This window comes from Oreochromis niloticus, linkage group LG20 (assembly GCF_001858045.2).
Source record: "Oreochromis niloticus isolate F11D_XX linkage group LG20, O_niloticus_UMD_NMBU, whole genome shotgun sequence".
Taxonomy (NCBI): Eukaryota; Metazoa; Chordata; class Actinopteri; order Cichliformes; family Cichlidae; genus Oreochromis; species Oreochromis niloticus.
The window spans coordinates 14,018,988-14,040,343 of NC_031984.2; the positions used below are offsets into that span (position 1 = coordinate 14,018,988).

Here is a 21,356-nt window from a genome sequence, read left to right on the forward strand (position 1 = left end):
CTGAATTATACATGATATATTAAACCATCATGTTCCTACCACCTAGCAATGAGATGCAATTTCCCATTTATTGCATTTATGCACCTACAACACCTTATAAAAGCATCACATTTTCATTTCATGGCCGACAGCATGAACAGGCCAAACGATACCATATGTACTAGTAAATATTTTATATGTCTAAAAAAAATATATATATATAAAAACACTGAATAGAGAACACTGATGGATAAGCTGCTACCTGAAATAAATTTGATAATGGCTAGGAAGGCTGTGGGTTGACATGACTTGGTTTGCTGTATTTGAAATAATTGTAGACATTAGCTCATGTGAGGCTGGGCGAAGATGCACAAAATGAGTACTCAAAGTGAGGCCTTGCTTTTTTCCCCTCTATAAATAGGGCCCAGAACAGAAGGATAATAGCTTTTCAAGCTTGGGGTATTACACTAACAGAAAAATAAATCTTCCTCTTTTTCTTTGTCGAGAGGTCATGCTTCAATCTGACAGTCATACAGCCTGAAGCTTAATGAGAATTGCTAAAGAACCTATAGGTTGCTTAGTCTCTCACCTGTTTGTGGTAAATGTAAGGTGGGAGTTGGAGCTGTGTAGTGCTTCTCCAGTGCTGGCATGAAAGTGGACAGTAAAGGTGAGTACAGTTCCCAGGGGGAAAGCCTTCAGGTTCTCTTTGGTGTTTGTGTGGAGCACCGGACTGGTACTGAAGCGCAAATAGGACACAGGCACCACCTGAAGAATAACATTAGTGTCGCAATCAGTAACTGCAGCGAGATGTCAGCTGTCACTTCAAAGGCCTGTGCTGTTGCTAATAGTTACAGAGTGGCTATAACGATTCCAGTACGGGCCAATTCTCAGTGGGCAGAGAAGAAGAAAAAAGGCTCAGTCCGACATACGACAGGCAGTTACTACTGATAATATATTTTTAGAAAGATTCAATAAAAAACAAACAAAAAACAACAAACAAAAAAAACTGGTAATAGAAACCCTCTCCTCTATTCTTACTGGGTTCTAATGAAAAAAAAAAGCTAGGATTTTAAATAAGAAAAATAAAAGGCAAAAACAAAGTTGTCTTTTTGTTTTTTTAAGTACAAGCCATATCACACAAAAATACCAGATTAAAAAAAAATGTCTATCACTCCTAGTGCTTTGCATTTTTGTCACATATGTTTAAATTTTATTATTACACAAACATAACAAAAGTAAACACAATATTCAGTTTATAAATGATGATTTCTCTAAATAAAGGGAGAAAGGTTATCCAAACCTACTGGGTCCTGTGTGAAACAGTAATTGCCCCTCTTGTTAAATCATGAATTAACTGTGATTAACCAGATTTTTTGGAAAGCTTCAGTTTCACCAAACACACTCAGGCCTGATTACTGACAGAACAAGAGATTGAATCAAGAGATCATTTAAACAGAGCCTGTCTGACAAAGTGAAGCAGGCTAAAAGACCTCAAAAAGCAACACATCGTGCCACGATCTAACAAAACACCTGAGAAATAAAAGTCACTGTCATCTCTCTGTCTGGCCGAGCAACCAAAATTACTCCAAGAGTGCAGGAACGACTCATCCAAGAGGTCACAAAAGACGCCAGAACAGTATTAAAGAACTGCAGGCTTCACATGTCTCATTTAAGGTCAGAGTTCATGATTCAACAAGGAAGAGACTGGGCAAAAATGGTATCCATAGAAGAGTTCAAGGAGAAAACCACTGCTGACCAAAGAACATGAAGGTTCGCCTTACATTTACCAAAAACCATCTTAAAAACCCCAAGACTTTTGGGAGGATATTCTGTGGACTGATGAGACCAAACGTTTTGGAAGGTCTGCGTCCCATTACATCTGGTTTGTCCAGTCTTAGACCACCAGACATTGTATCGGTCTCATTTTGTGCTGTCTAACAAAACATCCTGAAGGATAACGTCCAACCATCTGTTTGTGACGTCAAGCTGAAGGCTCTTGGGTTCTGAATCACTTAAGAAAAACAAAATGAAGACTTTGGAGTGGCCTAGTCAAAGTTTTGACCTGAATCTGATTGAGATGCTGTAGCATTACCTTAAAAGGGCAGTTCATGCACGAAAACCCACCAACTGAATTACAGCAATTCTGCCAAAATTCCATCCAATTTTCTGCCGCTTATCCTTTTCAGGGTTGCGGCGGGGCTGGAGCCTATCCCAGCTGTCTTGGGGCGAGATGGGCCAAAATTCATCCACAAAAACCTCATTGCCAGTTATTGCAAACGCTTGATTGCAGTTGTTGCTGGCCCATTCAATTATTAGGTTTAGGGGCAATCACTTTCACACTGGGCCATATAGGTATGGAATTTGTTTTTTACCCTTAAAAGTAACACCGACATTTAGAAACTGTGTTTACTTGTGTTATGTTTGAGCCAAAAGCATTAGATCTGTATATTGTTGTGCTTTTTAAGCTGCTTAATTTGTTTAATCAAGGTTTCAGCAGTCAGACCGCACACAGTTTTTGGCAGGAGGTCAGAAGATGTGTTTTATAGTCAATATCCACATGATATCATGTTTAAACCACGAATCTCAAACACTTTTCACGTTGTAGCTCTTAAACTGACCTTCACAGCAAGGATGAGAGTTTGATTGACACCAAAGGTCTCTTGTGAGGTGACCAGCAAAGAAGAGATGCCAGTGAGAGAGCCAGAGAAGAGGAAGCCCTTATCATCTACTTGAGCAATAACAACCTGGTCGGGACCATCTAACATTCGATAGGAGAGAGCACCCAAACCATCCCTATTGGACAAGAAAAAACAAAATCACATCATTTTTCACATCATTCAAACAGTATACATATTTTTATTACATGCTATGAAGTACTGAAGAGCTATTTTTCATATGTATATGGAACAGAAAAAACCCCCACTGTGCAGGTGATTCCTACTCACCTGTTAGTCTGGAGTTTCAGAGCCGAGTTCGGAGCCATCAGTAACTCCCCAGCCTCTACTCTGGGATTAAGCATGTGCAGCTTGTCATAGACCTTGATCAAAGCAAAATGTTGAAACTCCAATTATGCGAGAGCCTTAATCATTCTTTGATGTTTCTGCACTAGTGACATGTCATAGTTTAATACAATTTGAAGTTGGATGCATTGCGCTTCCAATAATCTGCAGTGTTATCACTTCACAAAGTTAACAGCTTCAGATTTTTACTAAAGCTCAGCAATTTCAATGCTCTGCTGCCTTAAATGCCAGCTTTCCCCGTTATGGAGAAGCAGCAGGGGACACAGTCAAGATATGCAAAGCACTCCATAAAAGGGGTATTTATAAAATATCTGAATAGGATGTATTTATGGTACTTTGTGTTTCCCTTCCCATTGTTTACAGAGGTCTATAAAAAGTGAGCTATAGCCATGGTGCGGTACCTGAATCTGGATCTCATCACTGAGCTCCTGCAGGTTGTTCACAAGCTGCTGAGCCGTGTGGTCAGAAACTCTGAGTACCACCTTCAGCCCTGTCCGCCCTCTCGTTCTTCCAGTCACCCTCATGCCAAAGTTGTGCTCTGACTGAAGCTCCACATTAGCCTAGATAAGACAAGGACCATTATGAGCATGGTAAAAATAGAAGCAGCAAATCAAATAAAAAGGCAACAGTGATGAGGAAGCAGGGGAAAAGCAGAGACAAAGCAGACGCTAGTTTTAAAAACCATAGTGAAATGGATGGACACCAGGTCTGAAGTAAATCTAATAAAAAGGATCAATGGGAAATGAGAGACAAAAATAGAAGCTGCATATGACATCAAATGCGAGAATGAAAATCCTCAATGCCGGGTACCTCAACGTGTCTTGGCTGGACATCCAGGATGTCTCTCTTAGTAGTGGACCAGTGGAAGGTAAAACCAGGTAGCACACTGCCAAATGAGAAGGGTGTTTGACTGTTGGTCAAACCCATCACATATACAGGCATCTAGAAAAGGAAAGAAGATTTAGAAATACAAAAAATAAAATTGCGCTGTTCAGTTATTGATTTAGATTTCGAGCATAAAATTGTTACTTGGACTCTAAACAGCAAAGATTCGATTTTGAGTCTGTTGTACGGATTCAAGTATAAAATGTTCACACCTGTGCTCCCGTCTCCATTCGTGTAATAGGTGCTCTGATTCGAATGGCAGTCAAAACCACAACTTCGACTTCTACTTCATCCTGAGGAAACAAAACAGTTTCGTCTGTCTTATGTGCAAAACCCACCCAAGCATTATACTGTTAAATACCACTGATATACATTTACCTGTGACACCACAACTAGCTTCCCAGTTTCTGCGTCAACAGCTTGGACCAGTCCAGTCACAGAAACATTTCCAACAGCAATACCTCTGACATGGCCCATGGGATTAACAGAAGCTACTTCCTCATTGGAAATGGAGAACAGGATATTGGACTGAGGCTGAGGACCACCTTCAGATGTGATCTGTAAACAAGCAGGATTGAAAAGAGAAGGAGTAACTTAAAATTTGAAGAGGAATCTTGACTAGTTGCTCCACAGTGTAGTGGTTTACACATTCACCAACAAGCAAAAGACCTGGTCTGATCCTGGGAAGAGACACAAAAAACATGGACAGGTACCCATTGTGAATCAGGGAATAGCTAAAAGTTGCTTTTTTCAAGGGATCTTAACTAAACTGAATAAACTCATGGGTGTTACCAGTGCAGCGTAGACCTGTTGTGCTCATATCCAAGTCTATGTTTTTTTTCTTACTGATCTACTGAAGACGATCAGCTTGTTTCATGGTTTGAAATAATCCTAATTTTAATACATTGGGACTTTGTGTAGCCCCCACAGCCAATCCACATGAAAAAAAGTCATTGTAGTTCTGTTCCCGCTTCTTTTAACCCAACTTTCTTCTGACTGGTTGTCCTGTCTACTGCACGGGGGGAGGGGCCAAGAACGAACACACACGCAAAGACTGGGTTTGGAGCAGTCCCAAGTCAGAGTTATTTTTGGGGGGGTTGTAAATAAACCTGTTCAGTCTGGCAGCTTTAGCAAGCAGAAAAATGGTCTATGGACTCTCTATAGGCCCCTCTTGTTAGTTTTTTTCCTTTTCCTTTCTTTCTGTCTCAAGTGAGTGTTTGGCTCAGTTATTGCACAAACAGCTGACAGGAAAGGTCAGAAATTAGCCATCAGAAATTAAGCTACCATCATAAAGGGTTCCAGCTGTGGGCTCCAGCAGGAGATAAACTAAGGAGGAAGATGAACAGAGGACAGCCTTAATATTAGACGTACCTGCATCATTGCTCCAACTAACAGGATCATCTTCCTTGGGATTAGCTTGAAAGGTGGAAACACCTAGAATAAGAAGAAGAAAAAAAAGTTGTTTTTTCTGTATAAAATGTGCCGCTAATAGAAAACCCAAAATCGACTACAAAAAACCCCACAAAATTATACCTCTATTTGCTGGGGCGCTGAAGCAATTTTTCTCCCATTTTTATCCACAACAACAGCTGATACAGTGGTCTGACCGATGGCAACACCTTTCACCAAGAAAACAGCAGTATCGCTTTCTGTGGACTCCACTAATGGTCTGCAGAGGAGACATTTAGAAACAAAAAATAAAGCCTTAGATGCCCTTTCATTCTAAAGGTAAAACACACCTTTTCTATTACTTACTTTAGAGAGACTATTGCAGAAGCTGCCTTGAGTTTAAGATTCATGAATTGGAAATAGCTGGCAGGGAATGGCTTCCTATTATCATCCAAGACTCTGACATAAGCTCTCACAGATTTGCCAATCTCCACCTGTAAGAGATGAAAAGCATCCATTAGCAGCAAAATAATTCTGGTTCACAGGAAGGGCAAATCTAATGATGAGTGTTAAAGACAAGCTGACTTTCAGTGGAATTTGAAAGGGAAGTGCTCAAAGACAATAACCATATTTAGTGCTTATAAGTCACTGAAGCATTGCAGAGATGTGTGATACTGAGAGATTTTTATAGTCAAGTAGTGCTCAGAGCCCTCCAGGATGAAGGGCTGAGGCAGGACACTGACCTTGTCAACCACTCTTACATAAACCTCCAGGATGTCAGAAACATGTACAGTTGCTTTGGCGGGTGCTGGAAAAGCCAGGCAAAGGTCATGAACCATCACCTTAACCATGCCTGGAAGGATGGGAGACACCTGGGCAAACAGCAAATGAAACAATTACATTTCAATACACTTTTCTGAATTTCTATATTTTGTAACACACGTTCAAGTCCACTATAGATATTCCTCAAAGACACAGTTAAGATGTTCCTTCTTACCTGAGCGGTGCCCTGAGCCTCCTGGAATACCACATTCACCATCCCTTTAATGCTGGTATTGACAAAGAAGTGCCCTGAACCCTCTCGCAGAGCCAGATTCACCTACAAAACAAAACTGGAGTGAGCAGTCTGCAGTGAAAATTAATCACAAAAATGATTCAGAAGACCATCTGTGTTCACTGTTGTTTTTCTGACAGGCAACTGGCCTTGCATGTTACATAAAAGGGGACAGATAACCACCTCTTTAAAATCCTCTAACACAGGTCACCGGCAGTTATTTAACCCCTACACCTGCTTAACCCTGCTCCCATGTCACACATGATTAAGAGGGGAAGGCTTACTGAGTAAACGGGGCAAAGGGTACACATTACTACTGCGTGTGGTGATAAGCACCATCTGAATAATTCAGCAGTTACCTGAGGGAGTAAATCACATTTCTGCCCTGCTGAGGTGAAATGGTGAAAAGATCAAATCACATCCCTCATGATAAACATTAAATATACATTTTGGTAAAACAAGCCATGAGAAGTCAGTGAGAGTGTTGATGTCCAGACTTAGGGGGGTAAAAAGTAAATGTACTGATGTGTCTCTCCACTGGAACAGTAATCCCATAACTTACTCGCACATCCGGGTGGTTGTATATGGTCACTGTGTCAGGAGAAATCTTCACATCTTCAACCAGCAGAAGCTCCAGAGTGGCTGAGACAGGAGTCATGGGGTCGTACTTAGGAGGACAGAGGCAAGAGAAGAGGAAGACAAGTTCAAATATGATGACTGAGGTTATTAAATGTATAATGTAAATATACGACAACAAAGTTAAAGCTTTCCACACGTTCATTATATGCAAAAATATCTTTTTCCTGTCCTGTACAGAAACTATGAGTCAAAGATATATTTAACAGGACAACATGGCTGTTTTAAAAAAAAAAGAAAAGAAAAAACAAAAAACACACAACTCAGCTGATGAAGTCCTGAGCACCAGAAAAGTGTTTACAAAACAAAACTTAAACTCACTGAGATGAATCCCTTTTGCAAAAGAGACCTTATTACAAAAACAATTCATATATTTTGTATAATACCTTAGTTAACCACTTCTACTTTTTAAGAGGAAGTGAGAAGCTGTTTTGCATGACTTGCTAGTGGAGCAACTATTTTGACTTACTGGACTGGGGACTTTGGCTGCAGTCAGGTGTGAAACCTGGTAACCGAGAGCTGTTGCTGTGATGGCAGCAATTCCCGTCTGCTGGTGGACAAGAACTTCCTGCCGTCCTATCACAGATCGTAAAAAGTAAATACATGAAATCAATGCAAGTTGTTTTTTTTTTTTTCATTTTGCAAGTTATGAATAATATCGTAGATAAAAACAAAAACAATCTATTTCTGGTGATACTTAAACTGATAACTGACCATTCCATTCACATGCCCTAAGATCACATTTTTCTCCTGTTTTTATTTCATAAATTTAAAGTTCAAATGATATAAAATGATATGAACTTTTACCGTGAAGTTTCATTTGTTTGTTGCCCTCCCTGAGCAACTGAAGCTTCATTGGCATAGTGGGTTCAATACTGGCCAGCGATACCTTTGTGGATTCCCACAGCATGCTCAGAGAGCTAAAGTTGTCAAACTTCCTTCCTTGATGATCAAAAGCAGCCAAATCCAAAACAGGGTTGCGGTAATTTGAAACAGGCACCTAGAAGATCATTGTTTATATGATGAATGTGCTTTCCAAACAGTTTACTTCCATTACACAAAAACAAAACACCAAGATCTTGGACTTCTTTTTGTTAACAAATATAATTAGCTATTTTCCAGTGCCCCTTCATACAGCTCTAATTTCAGAAGATCATATTAAAAGAAAGAAAGAAATCATAAACTTGACATTTCTTCAGCTAGTGTTAAAAATCAATGAATAAATAATTAAATGAAAGAAGTAGCAGTATAAAAATCAATCTACACATCTAAACACAGCAAAGAAGTCTATTAAAAAGTGACCACATGCATACCACTTGTTTATTCTGCTGCAGCAGCGGACAGGTCAGGTCTAACTGTGGGCTCGTATACACGGGGACCAGAGTAAGGCGGGATGGAGGAGCACAAACGAACTTGACGACTGCTGGCTCTACAGCGGGATAAGGATTGGTCACACTGGCTTTGTTCCCCACCATCACCTCCAGAACCTGGAAATAACATTAAAATTCAGTTGAAAGATAAACAGCTGTACTTTTACAATGGTTGTAAGCCATCAAAGTAATTTATTAAGGATACCCTTGAGTTATGTTGATCGCAATGGCAATAGAACGAATAAGATTTATGATTTTAGCCATGATTTTAAACCACGATATTCATTTTAGAAACACAATATTTTAGTTAGTGTTGGGAATGGTAAATACAAGATATACTATTACAATTAAGGTCCCACCTGCTCTCCCAGGGCCCTGCAGGTTGCCCTGACCAAACGCTGATTATAGTTGTGAGACAAGGGACTAATCAGGGTAAGGCTCAGGCTGGCCTCATCTTCAGCACTCAAGTTGCAGAAAAACTTCGAGGGCTCTAAGACCCAAGGCCGCGGCCCACCCTCAAACAGCATGTCTTTCGATGATCCCAGTGTCACCACAGCAACAGATACAGGGTCAATCGCCTGCCAGAATAACATTCAACTGTTAAGAAGAACTTGGCTATGGAAATGTTAAGGTGGAATACAAGGTATTACACAGCAGAGAAATAAAACTGGGTCAAACTTTAGCTGCTAGGGCAAAACAAGCGAAGAAACACCACAAACATGTCTGCAGTATTTTGAAAAAACACAAATCAGTGCCATGTGAGGCATCAAACAACGCCGTATGCTACTGACAGCTCGACTGTAATGTGCACAAAAAACGACAGCTACTGTATCAGTTGTTCACAAAAATGACTAAATATTTTAGCAGAGAAGATGTGACATGTCAAACTGTTGCATCCAGTCACTGTACTGAGATAGTTGTCAGTTTTATTCCTTTGTCTTACACTGCTTGTGTATTTTAAAAAGACAAAAAACAAACAAACAAAAAAACACAAACACCTGTGTCCCCTGTGTATAACACAATACTAAAAATCCCAAAGGAAACCAATGAGAAGACAAATATAATACTCGCCGATCATTGCATTTCTGTAGGGTTAGTCTGCATTCACATTCCTTTTCTTCTTTCACCTCAAAGTCCAAAATTTTTATATGACATGACATTTACAGTGTTTCCCCACACATAGACTTCACATAACAGGACTTCCAGGTTAATTAACAGCAGCTCAAGTATATTTTGACATCATGTTATTTTTTCAATTAGTCAGACAATTGATTTGCAATTGCTTTTTTTTTTTTTTTAATTCAACTCCTGCTAACCAACTATCCCTATCACCCTACTGAAGGGTGAATTACCTTGCTTTCGTGGTGGTTCATGACATTTAGCTGCTACTCCTAAAAATCTCCCACAAATAGACTTCAACTTTGACCACAGGGCGAAAGACTTACTGCAGAGGCAGCTTAATATATTATTTATTTATTTATTTACAACAAGGTACTTAGCAACTGAAATAATAGCTCAGCCACACTTTACATATGGTATCATTTATTAAAGGAAGATGGGTGTGTCTTTGTTTGCTTGCACAACCCAAAATGTCAAACAGAATCCAATTCTGTAGAAAACACTGAGATATATTAGTAATTGTGTATTTCAGTGTATCTCAGACACACATGCACTCACACAAAAAAGAAAATAACTAAAAATGTCCCAAAAATGAAATCAGTAATTGGACATGAATCCTGGAAGCCTTAAGAAAAATATATTATGTGCAAATGCCTCATCCATCGTGATGAGCCAAGTCCTGAAAAGGACAAGACCTTTAGACTCACTCTGAGAGGAAGATAGGCAGCAATGGTGATCTTGGCACTGAGATGAACATTGCCGTGAGTGTAGCTGACACTAAGCACGGTATACCCAGGAGCCAAAGCTTTGGCTCTCACTCCACTGCAGTGGTCCTGGCCTGGAGCCAGCCTCCCTGTGAATCAGGAAAAATGGGGTCGGAGAAAGTCATAGCACATGATAATCTGATATGACAATTTATTAAAAATAAAAAAAATGTCACACTCTACATGGTTTAATTATACCTTCTTTTAATTGTAAGTAAAACAATTCCATAATGGAAAACTAAAGATTTGGGAAAGATGTAGAATATAATAAATACTGTGATGAAATCTAAAATGTTTTCTTCTCATTCTAGTGTTTGTTTCTACTAGAAATCAACAATGGGTGGCACCAGTAGACCCCCCCCCCGAAAAAACCCCCCAAAACAATCAACAACGGTGCACAAGTAAACGTACATCACATTTTCCACCCACACACTTGCAGTTATTGGCCCCATTCCTCCTCCACCCCCCGAAAAAAAAAAGCAGGAAATGTGGGGCCCGCATTGGATTGACACTAAACATAATGTGTGTAGTGCCCTAACCCTCCCTCACTCGGCAGAATGAGCCTCATTTGTTTAGTAGCCATTACCAATTGTCTACCTAAAAGGACAGTGAAATAAAACCACACTATGCATTACTATTAAACCAGCTCATACGGCTTACATTTTTGCATCATCTTCTTTTTTTAAATTTACTGCATCCTCACAATCCAGTCGAGGCAGACTAACAGGACTCACCGTCTAGTAGTTCAAAGATGCCATGGTTCTCCTGTTCAACCACCAGGTCAAAATGGGAACAGTCACTTAACATGACCCGCTCTTTTTCCCCCTCTTCAAGCAGACCAAAAATCCTGAGAGGCAGATCCAGTATGAGGCCCAACCTGGCTTCTACTGGGCAAGGAGCAAAGTCCATTGCTACAGGCTCAACAACATACACCTGGAAGAAAGCATGATCCAACACGGTGAAGAGTGTTACTGAAAAGTGAGTAATGTACTTTGGCATTTAAAGTTGGAAGAATCAATGACATCTCATACAATGAGATATAAATATCTCATTTGAAATCGGTGTTTACTTACCTTCATTTGGCCAAAGTGTAGTGGGTTACGTAGATCATGAGCATAAATTACACTGACGCCTATGTCACTAACTGTGGTCATCACCCCTTTCACAGTCACTGTGGCAACAGCTGCATTTGAGGAAGTCCAGCTGAAATTTCCACTACCTCCTGTTGCCTGAAAAGCACCAAAGAACAGGTGTCTTTTTTCTTCTTCTTTTTTTTTTTTTAATAAAAATGACTCCAAATTTTTGGATCTGACAGTCAGACTTGATGGTAACATAAAGCTTGATCTATGGTGTTTCACAGAATATGAAAGAATGCAAATGCTAAAGCAATTTATAGAGGATGTTAAGTTTAAATTGGCTGACCCATAACAAAAGTCACTTAAATAAGGAATGATTACCTTTATTGTGTACTGATAAGCTCCAACTTTGGGCTGCCATGGAAATGTGAGAATACTGGGACTAAGAACTATGGGGTTATAGATTTCCACATCCTGTTCGTTGTGGACTGGGTTGGCAAGAGGATGGACATTTCCACTCTGAAAGAGAACAGATAGCACAGGAAATGATCGAGACCTCTCGACTGAAGTGGAGGAAAGTGTCAGTAGGTTATTGCAATAATAATAAATCCAGGGTCAAAGCTGCATCTAAACTTACTTTATCCACGACAGCTTTTAAGGTTGCATCAATAAGTGTCAGGCCTTCCTTGAGTGCTCTGACATGGTGATATGATCCATTCAAAGAAGACTCCAGGATTTCAAAATACTCCGAAGGGAAAGTAGTGTCAATACGGACATTCTGCAAAATAAAAAAAAAATAAGCCACACAGATTTATAAAATACTGCCCACATTTTGATTTTTATCTGCAACTAGTACACTGTAAATGACTTAATGGAAGCACTTACATCAGATAGGTAAATTTTGTTGCTAGACTTGTCAAATACTTCAATGTGGATATCATACACTCTTCCAGTTTCAAGAATCCAACTATCTCCTGGGTGAATTTTAAAACCTAAACAAATTGCAGACAAAATATTGGTCAACTTAATCTAAAACACACAACTTTTTTTTTTTTAAATTAGACTTTCAGTGAAGAAAACAAAACAGACCTAAATAGCCTGGTTCAACAACATATAGGGTGCTATTGGGTAGGCGAGACACTCCTTGCATCCGAAGGCCTGAGAAGATACTGTTAAGGAAAATTAAAATGATTGAATGACTCCCCTTAATAAAGAAAAAAAAAAAAAGAACTTAATCACTTCAGTTAATAAGCAAATAACAGAATACACATGTTGCAGTAAAAATTAGATTAAACAGTACCATGCAAAAGTCTTGAGGTACCACTCAGTTCTTTATATTATGCTTCAAAAGAGTCAGACTTTCTTGTAATTGTTTTTCAAGTGATCTTGAGCAATAGTTCTCCAGGCTTCCTGAAGATCTTTTCTTTGGACATTTTTGTGAAGTCCCTTAACATCGATTCAAGGATAAAAAAAGGAACCCAACTCAATGGATGAAGCAATGTTGTGTCTACACAGACAGTTTAGCAAAGAACCCAATTTTATAATACATCTGTGTGCACTTTGCTACCAATTTGATGGCATTTGTTCAGTTTAATGTATGAAAAATTCCAAAAATAACACATACTCCAAAATCCACTGAAACAGGTGTGGTGCCTACATTTCAGCCAGTGGTGTTTGAGATCTTGTCAAATTTGATGGACAAATGAACACAGAAAAGTGCCATCAGATTTTGATCCACCGCGCAATACCATCTGGAAAGCGTGCGATAGGCAGTGGCTTTATTTTTCAACTTGACAATGATCACAAACACACTGCCAATGCAGTAAAAGCATACCGGAATAGAAAAAGCACACAATGGAACACTATTAGTCATGGATTGGCCTCCTCAGAGCTTAGACTTCAACATTATTGAAGCAGAGTGGGATCATCTTCACAGAATACAAAAGAAAAGTCAGCCAACATCCAAGGTAGAGCTTTGCATGTCCTTCAAGAAGTCTGGAGAACTATTATGGATTTAACTACTTAAATTACAAGAACACTTGCCAAAGAGATTCAGGCTGGGTTGAAGAATAGAGTTGATCATACTAAATATTGATCTTCAAGCTCACTAGAATAATACCAACTTTATTTTTGTTTTATATACTGTATTTCCATTTATGTTTGTACATGTTTAATCATTCCGTTGATAATCCATTTTCCTAGTAAAATATCAACAAATGAAAAGTGCTCAAGACTTTTGCACAGCACTAGACCAGAATAGTAACTGCTCAATAGAGGTGCAATTGGTCAGAAGGATACTCTTATGATCCAGCACCACATTGATGTGTCCCAGCTGAACTGCTGTAACAGTGGAGGTTCTTGGATCTAGACTGGCCACAGCAACTTCTGGGTTTCCATTAGTACCAACAACACTGTTCTGAAGGTGCAGCTCATACTGATCACAAGGCATGGACAGCTCTAGACAAACAAAGAGAAATTAGTTGAAAGGTTGGCATTTATGTATCATGCAGAGCTGCTCCTCTCATCTGTGACATCAATGACTCCACTACATTTTCACTTCATATATCAGCTACACTCATGTAGTACTACTGAATGTCTTTGCATACAGCTTCAGGAAATGTACATCAAGTTAAGTAAACATTGAATGAAGAACTTCACTCCTCATTAAACAGAGTCAGACCTGTTATCGTGCCCTGTCTTATCTTCAAGACTCTGTATCTGATCGAAGTTCCGGCCAGCAAGTAGATATCGTGTGCGGGGCTCAGCAGGATGTTCTCTAAGATCAGCAGCCTCACCTCTGCAGCACCCACATCCTGTGGCATGGATACCATGGTTACACAACACAACACAGCTTCAGCTTCCCGCCTTTTCAAACCAGATCAAACGGACTGCAGTTTTATAAATGCTGATATGAATTCAAACTACAAGTGCCCAACAGCCATTTTTGCAGATTTTCTATACTGCCAAAAATAACTTTCCTTTGTTACATATGGACTTAATTGGACATTTATTCAGAATAAAAGTGCGTCAGACGAAAACAAAATGCCATCTAACAAAAAAAAAAAAAAATGTTGACAAGACAGAAACAATTTAACTGTCACAGCAGCCTTGACATCCTAAAGTACTGCTGTTATGTAATATTTTGCTATTTTTAGATGTCTTCGTGTCCAAACTAAGTTATTACTCAAAATGGGCCAAATTTTAACAGAACTGACTTCTTTTTACCTTCCAATAATAAATACATGCATAAATAAATAAACAAACAATATAATTATAACAATAAAAGGGAAATATTTCAACTCTCTACAGGTAACAACAGCAAAAAAAACCATGTCCTTTGCTGGGCTATATCATACCGTTCACGGTAATACTGGTGTAATTTTGGGCAACGATAAGAAAATGAAATATCACGATAGAATATGGTTAAAACGTGCATGCGCAGTGCCTATGTTTACATACGCACATGGCGGCGACGCAGAATGAGAAGAGCGAAAGTGGATCGTTGAATGAAACGGATGAACCAGAATTGGTTTGTAAAAATGCTGCAACTTCAGTGGTGTGGAACTGGTTTGGCTTTCATCCATCAGATACACAACAAAGGACTATTTTTGGTAGCACATGCTATCGGGCTGTCGTTATTACCGTGTTTTTTGGAAAATACGGCACACTTAAAATCAATCCTTTGATTTTTCTGAAAATCGACAGTGCCCCTTATAATCCCGTGTGCCTTATCTATGAATTCTGGTTGTGTTTACTGACCTCGAAACAATTTTATGTGGTACACGGCGCTCGAAAATCTGTCAAATGTTTCAGTACGACTTTGCTAAGCTACGAACCCGCACCGCTTGATGGATTGTCGGAGCATTACGGCTATCGTAGGCAGGCGCCTCGCGGAGTGATACGTACTGTGCTTCAACATAATATTACAGTATTGTGTGTGTATAACCTCTTTTTAAGTTTTGTGGATATTATACATGGTTATGCTGAGGATATGTCGGCCAGTTTCCACTGGAAATGCCTTTTGGTTAAACTGTCAGCAAGGAATTTGCATTTGCACTGTCAATTTTTTATATAACTTTAATGCACTTAAAAAAGCTGCTTGTTTAAGTGAAAATACATTGATTTTTTTTTTGCACTAATAAAGTTGAGGAGTTGTAAAGTATTTTGTCTAGTGTCAATTATATCGTCAGTTATATCGTTATTGCAAATTTTCAAATGTATATCGTGATAAATACTTTTGGTCATATCGCCCTGCTCTACTTTGCACCACGAAACAACTTACCTTATAAAGAGATTCTTGTATTTTTGCCTTCAGCTTTGCATGTCCCGTTTTCAGTCCTGATACTAAAATAATATCGCCCTGTTTCCCAACCCGTTCCATTTCAGATATGTATCCAGGAGGGGTGTATGTGGACTCTGAGAATTTAAGTACCCTTGAACACAGAAAAGAAATCAGAAATACATTACTCAAGTCAGTGTAGTTACATTTTTGGTGCAGCACAGAATGGACCACCAACACCAAATCAAGAGATTAATACCATAAGAAGTGTTTAATCTTTACTATCAAACAACTATTAAACAGCAGAACATAAGTACTTCTTCAATACCCCTCTATCCATAGCTGCTATATTTTATATATGAGGCTACACTGTAAACTGTAATCCTTCTGTATTATATTTAACCTCGAGATGAATGGGTTTTTACAGGAAGAAAAATATAAAATTGAAATACCGCACAGGGAAATCCAATAGGATTGTCCAATAAGCTGTTTATGATTACACTAGCAGTCAGTTTGCTAGATAACTTTTTTTATTTTTAGTTTACCATCAGAGTTTAAATAAATCATGTAGTTCAAGACAGCCTTGAAGTAATAACACAAGCAAACCTACCGTAATGAATTGTAAGAGTCAGAGAATCCATTCACATCTACATCTTTCACTAAGGTCCAGTCAAACACTAGACCTGCAAGGGTGCTGAAGGTGTTTCCTGCAATATAAGAAAATATTTATTTAAGTCACCAAATAAAACATGGCTATGTGAGACTTGGTGAGGATTATCTGCAATGAAATTTCAACTTGTGGTTTAAGGCCAAAGTCATTAGTGGCTGCATCTAATTTTTTTCCTTCTTCTTTTAGCTGTTGCCTTTAGGGGTTGCCACAGTTGATCATCTGCCTACATCTCACCCTGTCCCTAGCACACTCCTTTCACACCAACCCTCTGCATTTCCTCCTCCTCTACATCCATGAATCTTCTTTGTGGTCCACGTCTTTTCCTTTTGCCTGGCATCACCATGTATAACATCCTTTATTGAATATATCCCCTATCCCTCCCTTGAACACGGCCAAACCATCTTAGCCTTAGCCTCGCTATCACTGTCTCCAAACTACAACTAATCAATTGTCTGTCTTTAATAAGCAGTTGAAATAGGCGAAACAAAACCAAAAGAGAACTTCATTACAAGATGCATACAGACCCTTTAGATTCCTTAGATGGCGTATACTCCAAAGTCTTCAAAAATAAATAAATGTAAAAAACAAAACTAAAAATGGCATAACACCCATAACACCAGACGCTCGAGCCACCATCAGAAAGAATCAGGCTGTAGCTACAGCTCATTAAACTAAGTGTGCCAGGCCTAAATGGAACCAGTCGAACAGAACAAAAAGCCACCTCACAGCAGCAGCCTGAGGGACAAAGAAAACACTACCTTGAGCCAGCTAACTCATTACTCCGAACACTCAGAGCACAATATAAACAATGTGGACTCCTTACAGCTTAGTGTTAGCACAATATGAGGAACTAGTTACCTCATCAATAACACCAATAGGCTAAAATTAGAATAGCACTCTCCAATAAGAAGCCATTTTAATGTCACCTTCAGAGTCCAGTGCATGAATCCTGAGTGCCAGTGGTGAATCCTCAAGATGTAGCTCTCTGGTGGTGGACACTATCTGGATTTCACTGATGATGTCGACAATAGCATCACAACGCAGCACCTGTCCTGTAACTGCAAACAGAAGACAAGACTATTAAGTACGTAAGGACATTTTCTCCAAATTGAATCAAATGCTTTTCAGGATTTGATTTGACATGCAAAGCCTGAAATCTACTTCCCCACTAAAACATTTTATCGCGAGTGTATGGAAATGAGAGTGGAGAGCAGCAGCTCTAAAGCTTCCTTTATTCCTTGTAGTATGCAGAGTTATCAGTGAAGTCAAATGTTGTGGCTTTTTTGGTTAGTGGGCATGAAAGAGTGAGTGAAAAGGCTATTTTAAATTAGGCTTTTGGAAACCTAAAAACTGCTCGGTTATTGTGAAAAAATAGATTTATTTTGTTTGAAACATTTCAGATGTATGTTGCAGGGTAACCATGTCACAGCAATGACACAGGGTCTCAGGCAACAGATGACAGCTTATTTCACAACTGCAAAGAAGGGAGGATGGAGAAAATGTGTTGTGCAACAATGATTTGTATGAAGCTAATTATTATATATTATTTGGATAGATTATAAAGTAATGATCTAACCCTAAAGAGACAATAAGAGATCCAGGAGGGGCATTGATAAGAATGAAGTTGTAAAAATTAAACCGCAAAAATGTGTGGTTGTAAGCCCATAAAAAGCGAGATAAAGAACCCTCTGTCAATACAAAAAAAAACCCTCGACAACATGCCACCACAGAATTTCTAGGCTGTTTGAGTTCTGTTATCTAATTTGAATTAAACTACGGGGAACTGTGAAGTCCATTCTTAAACATGGAAACATAACTTTGCAGTCATCACTCAGTCCTATTACTCTGACATAGGGGAAATCTGCTATCTAGTGCTCGGTTTGAAGTTCAAACAAAGCATCAGAATGAGGAGGAAAGGTGATTCAAGTAACTTTAAATGTGGCACGACTGTTTTCGCCAGATGGACTTGTCTGAGTATTTCTGAAACTGCTGATCTACCAGGATTTTTCAGAAAAATTCAGAGTGGTGTCTGCAGAGTGCACAAATACTTCCTTGCACACAGGCTTAGAAAGGAGATGTGTCTGCTTGGATCAGGAATAGAGAAAGAGAATCAGACGAATGTCTTAATCATACTGCAAATTAAAAGCAGAGCTGCTGAGGTTAATTACGTTCCCATTTCTCTCACTTAGTTCTCCATTTTCCAAAACAGTCTTTTGAGACACATGCTTGTTCTTGCACTGGTCTAATAAAGTGACTACATACACCTCAGACTTCTGGTGTTTTCAAAAATATCTAAATATTACAAGCAAAATTACAGCCATAGCACTTGTCATGACTATATCTCTTAAGTGCGCATTGTACTCCATTTTCACCTTAAGCTGTCATTTCTACTTTATAGCGTATTTTTTAAGCTGTATTGCACACTGTAATTATACAGCATGCAATTTTTTTTCCCCTGATGGAAGCTGCATGATCATGAACATTTCTCTACATCTTTATGCAACAGTGTGGAGAGTTATTAAACCATAACACAATATATTCTTTAATCTGACGGCCTGATTGACAATCTGACTGCATCAATTTCCAATGGCAGCTGATTCAAGGCTACTGCTGCTCTTACCAACATCTTCAGCTAGGATAATACTGGTCAGTCTGGACGGCTGTGTGGAAAGAGCCTGGAGAACAGCTTTCCGGGAGCAACCCCTGATGTGGTCCTCATCCACAGCCTGGATGCTTGCGACCTCTGGTCTGGTGGAGGACCTGAAGAACAAGGGCAGCGATAAGTCGTATACACTCCCTGGTTATTTTATAACGTACTGTTGTTATAAAATTCTGCTTTGCTCTACTGTAAATTATACTTTTAGGAAGCCTTTGCATGTTTTTTGTTGTTGTTGATGTACTTGGGTGACATATCAGAAACAATTGCAATTGCAGTGTAGCTTAGTAAACCACCAAGACCACCCACTATGAACTCCTTAGTCAACAACACTGTCACCTTCTGACATCAAGAGAAACTAAGATTGCATATAGCAGTTAACTTATATTAGCTTTAATTTGGATTAAAAGATGAACTCAAAAACTAACAAATGACACTGGAAAGCCACGTTAAGCCTAAAACGTTTAGCCTCTTTGTGGTCCTCAGATTATGGCCTCAACTGTACACACAGTGTGTCTGTGAAGGTTCTCAGTCATCCAGATCATCGTAGTCAAAGGAGTTTGCAAAGAAAAGCGTCTGGACTTCTTTAAGTTTAACTTAAAGAACTTAACTTTAACTTAAATAACTTAAAGAAGTCCAGACGCTTTTCTTTGCAAACTCCTTTGACTGTACACACAGTGCATACAGTAGATTGCCATGTGGCCTCATATGCACCATGCAACTCGACACCCCCTTCGGCTAAGCATTTCCAGTTTGTCTACTCACCATCTGTAGCAGCCTTCAGTTGTTTCCAGTGTGAAGTTAATTCTTGTACTTCTGGCAAGCGGAAGCAACACTTTGGGAATATTGAGCTTGGAGGAACACTTAACCTGATAAACGGTTAATAATAATAGCAACACCAACAGTGATAATGTCAGCGCTTTCATTTCCGATTCACAAGTGATTTACCAACGGTCGAATGAATGAACGCTAAGTTTCCGTCCTAGCTAAACTTCCTCCGTCTCATTAAGTTAGCTATTTCCGCAGTAGTTTTGGACTTATGGCTCCGAGACAAGCGGTTAGGTGAGCTAGCATTGCCACCACTGAAGCTATTTCTCAATCAAACACACGCTGCCTTCCTCACAGTTTCAGTTCGTATCAGTTGTTAACGGAGAGCTGCCGCATGACGTTAAGAACTACAATGTCTCGGTGCTCTATTCGACTCCTCAGCTTTGTTTATACTCCGAGGTTCTTCGACACACAACGCAACTATTAATATGAAATTTACTCTTTCACAGTCAGCAGACGATAGCTTAAAATGCGCATGTTTCGTACAATACCCGCCATTAGCAATAATTGGACTTCCAGCGAGCATGCCGGGAGTGAGGAAACGTCATAACAAAGGGGGGAGGGGGAGAGTGGGTGAGTTCGTTCTTAAAGGTATACTGTCAACTAATTCAATATAATTCAAATGACAAGTTTAATATACTAGGATATATTAGGGACACCTGTTCATCTGCACGTTGATGCAAATATCTAATCACATGGCAGCAGGTCGGTGAAGTTAGACAACCCGATGAAGCATCAGGACAGGGAAGAAACGTTGTTTACGTGAGTTTGAAAGTGGTTGTTGGTGCCAGATGGAGTGGGTGAAGTATTTTCCCTCACAGAATAGTCAAAAAAATATAGAGAAAAAATATAAAGGGAGCATCAATGGTCAGACTGCTTCAAGCTGATAAGAAGGCAGCAGTAACTCAAATAACCACTTGGTTTGCAGAAGAGCATCTCATTATACATTTGCAGATCCTGAAGGGGTTGGGAAGGGAGGAGAAAGGCATCCAGCATAAAAATCTGCCAAGTCAAACACGGAGAGCTACTAACTGTGGTGACCCCTTGTAATTAAGGCAGCAGCCAAAAGTAGCGTTATACATAGGGACATCTCATCCTTAAAGCAGGAGAGCTACAACAAAAGCCATACTGGTCCCATTCCTGTCAACTATGATCAGAAAACCTGATGCTACAATTTGCACCGACTCACCAAAGCTGAACAACAGAGATTGTCTGGATGCTATGGTCAGCATTTGGCATATACAGCATGAAGGCACGGATTCATCCTGCTGTGTATCAGCCAGAGTTATCTGTAATCTCTGGCTCTCTTCCACAGTTTGATTATGTCCCATCTCTCTGCCATTGCACCCAACTGGTTGTAGCAGATGACTGCTACTCCCTGAGCCTGATTTTTTCCGAGGTTTCTTCCTGTTAAAAGGGAATTTTTCCTTCCCACTGTCGCCAAGTGCTTGCTGAAAGGGGTTCGTCTGTTTGCTAGGGTAGTAAGGTCTTTACCTTACAATATACCTTACAATATAAAGTGCCTTGAGCCAACTGCTGTTGTGATTTGGCGCCGTATAAATAAAATGTAATTGAAATGAATATCAGGGATTCAGGATGGTGGTGGTGTAATGGTGTGAGAAATATTTTCT

At 39.4% G+C, this 21,356-nt stretch overlaps 1 protein-coding gene across 2 annotated transcripts in view; it reads right to left on the minus strand.

The window, feature by feature from the left end:
• The window catches only part of nup210 (nucleoporin 210), a 29,161-nt gene extending 8,888 nt beyond the window's left edge, over window positions 1–20,273 (minus strand). The window contains exons 1-31 of one of the 2 annotated variants that reach the window (XM_005448664.4): window positions 19,663–20,273; window positions 18,862–19,001; window positions 17,168–17,299; window positions 16,182–16,278; window positions 15,575–15,725; window positions 13,973–14,105; window positions 13,591–13,749; window positions 12,382–12,450; window positions 12,178–12,284; window positions 11,930–12,070; window positions 11,674–11,811; window positions 11,290–11,445; window positions 10,951–11,149; window positions 10,160–10,305; window positions 8,693–8,911; window positions 8,277–8,450; window positions 7,771–7,963; window positions 7,433–7,539; window positions 6,890–6,994; window positions 6,271–6,372; window positions 6,017–6,145; window positions 5,640–5,767; window positions 5,418–5,553; window positions 5,256–5,318; window positions 4,263–4,442; window positions 4,097–4,177; window positions 3,810–3,941; window positions 3,401–3,559; window positions 2,925–3,016; window positions 2,598–2,772; window positions 569–744 (exon numbers count right to left, since the gene is read on the minus strand). In XM_005448664.4, coding sequence (XP_005448721.1) covers window positions 569–744; window positions 2,598–2,772; window positions 2,925–3,016; window positions 3,401–3,559; window positions 3,810–3,941; window positions 4,097–4,177; window positions 4,263–4,442; window positions 5,256–5,318; window positions 5,418–5,553; window positions 5,640–5,767; window positions 6,017–6,145; window positions 6,271–6,372; window positions 6,890–6,994; window positions 7,433–7,539; window positions 7,771–7,963; window positions 8,277–8,450; window positions 8,693–8,911; window positions 10,160–10,305; window positions 10,951–11,149; window positions 11,290–11,445; window positions 11,674–11,811; window positions 11,930–12,070; window positions 12,178–12,284; window positions 12,382–12,450; window positions 13,591–13,749; window positions 13,973–14,105; window positions 15,575–15,725; window positions 16,182–16,278; window positions 17,168–17,299; window positions 18,862–19,001; window positions 19,663–19,823 — 4,280 coding nt within the window. In that variant the 5' untranslated portion in view covers window positions 19,824–20,273. The remainder of the gene's footprint in view (window positions 1–568; window positions 745–2,597; window positions 2,773–2,924; window positions 3,017–3,400; window positions 3,560–3,809; window positions 3,942–4,096; window positions 4,178–4,262; window positions 4,443–5,255; window positions 5,319–5,417; window positions 5,554–5,639; window positions 5,768–6,016; window positions 6,146–6,270; window positions 6,373–6,889; window positions 6,995–7,432; window positions 7,540–7,770; window positions 7,964–8,276; window positions 8,451–8,692; window positions 8,912–10,159; window positions 10,306–10,950; window positions 11,150–11,289; window positions 11,446–11,673; window positions 11,812–11,929; window positions 12,071–12,177; window positions 12,285–12,381; window positions 12,451–13,590; window positions 13,750–13,972; window positions 14,106–15,574; window positions 15,726–16,181; window positions 16,279–17,167; window positions 17,300–18,861; window positions 19,002–19,662) is intronic. The other variant, XM_019349549.2, reaches the window with a different exon arrangement.
• Window positions 20,274–21,356: the final 1,083 nt, after the last annotated feature.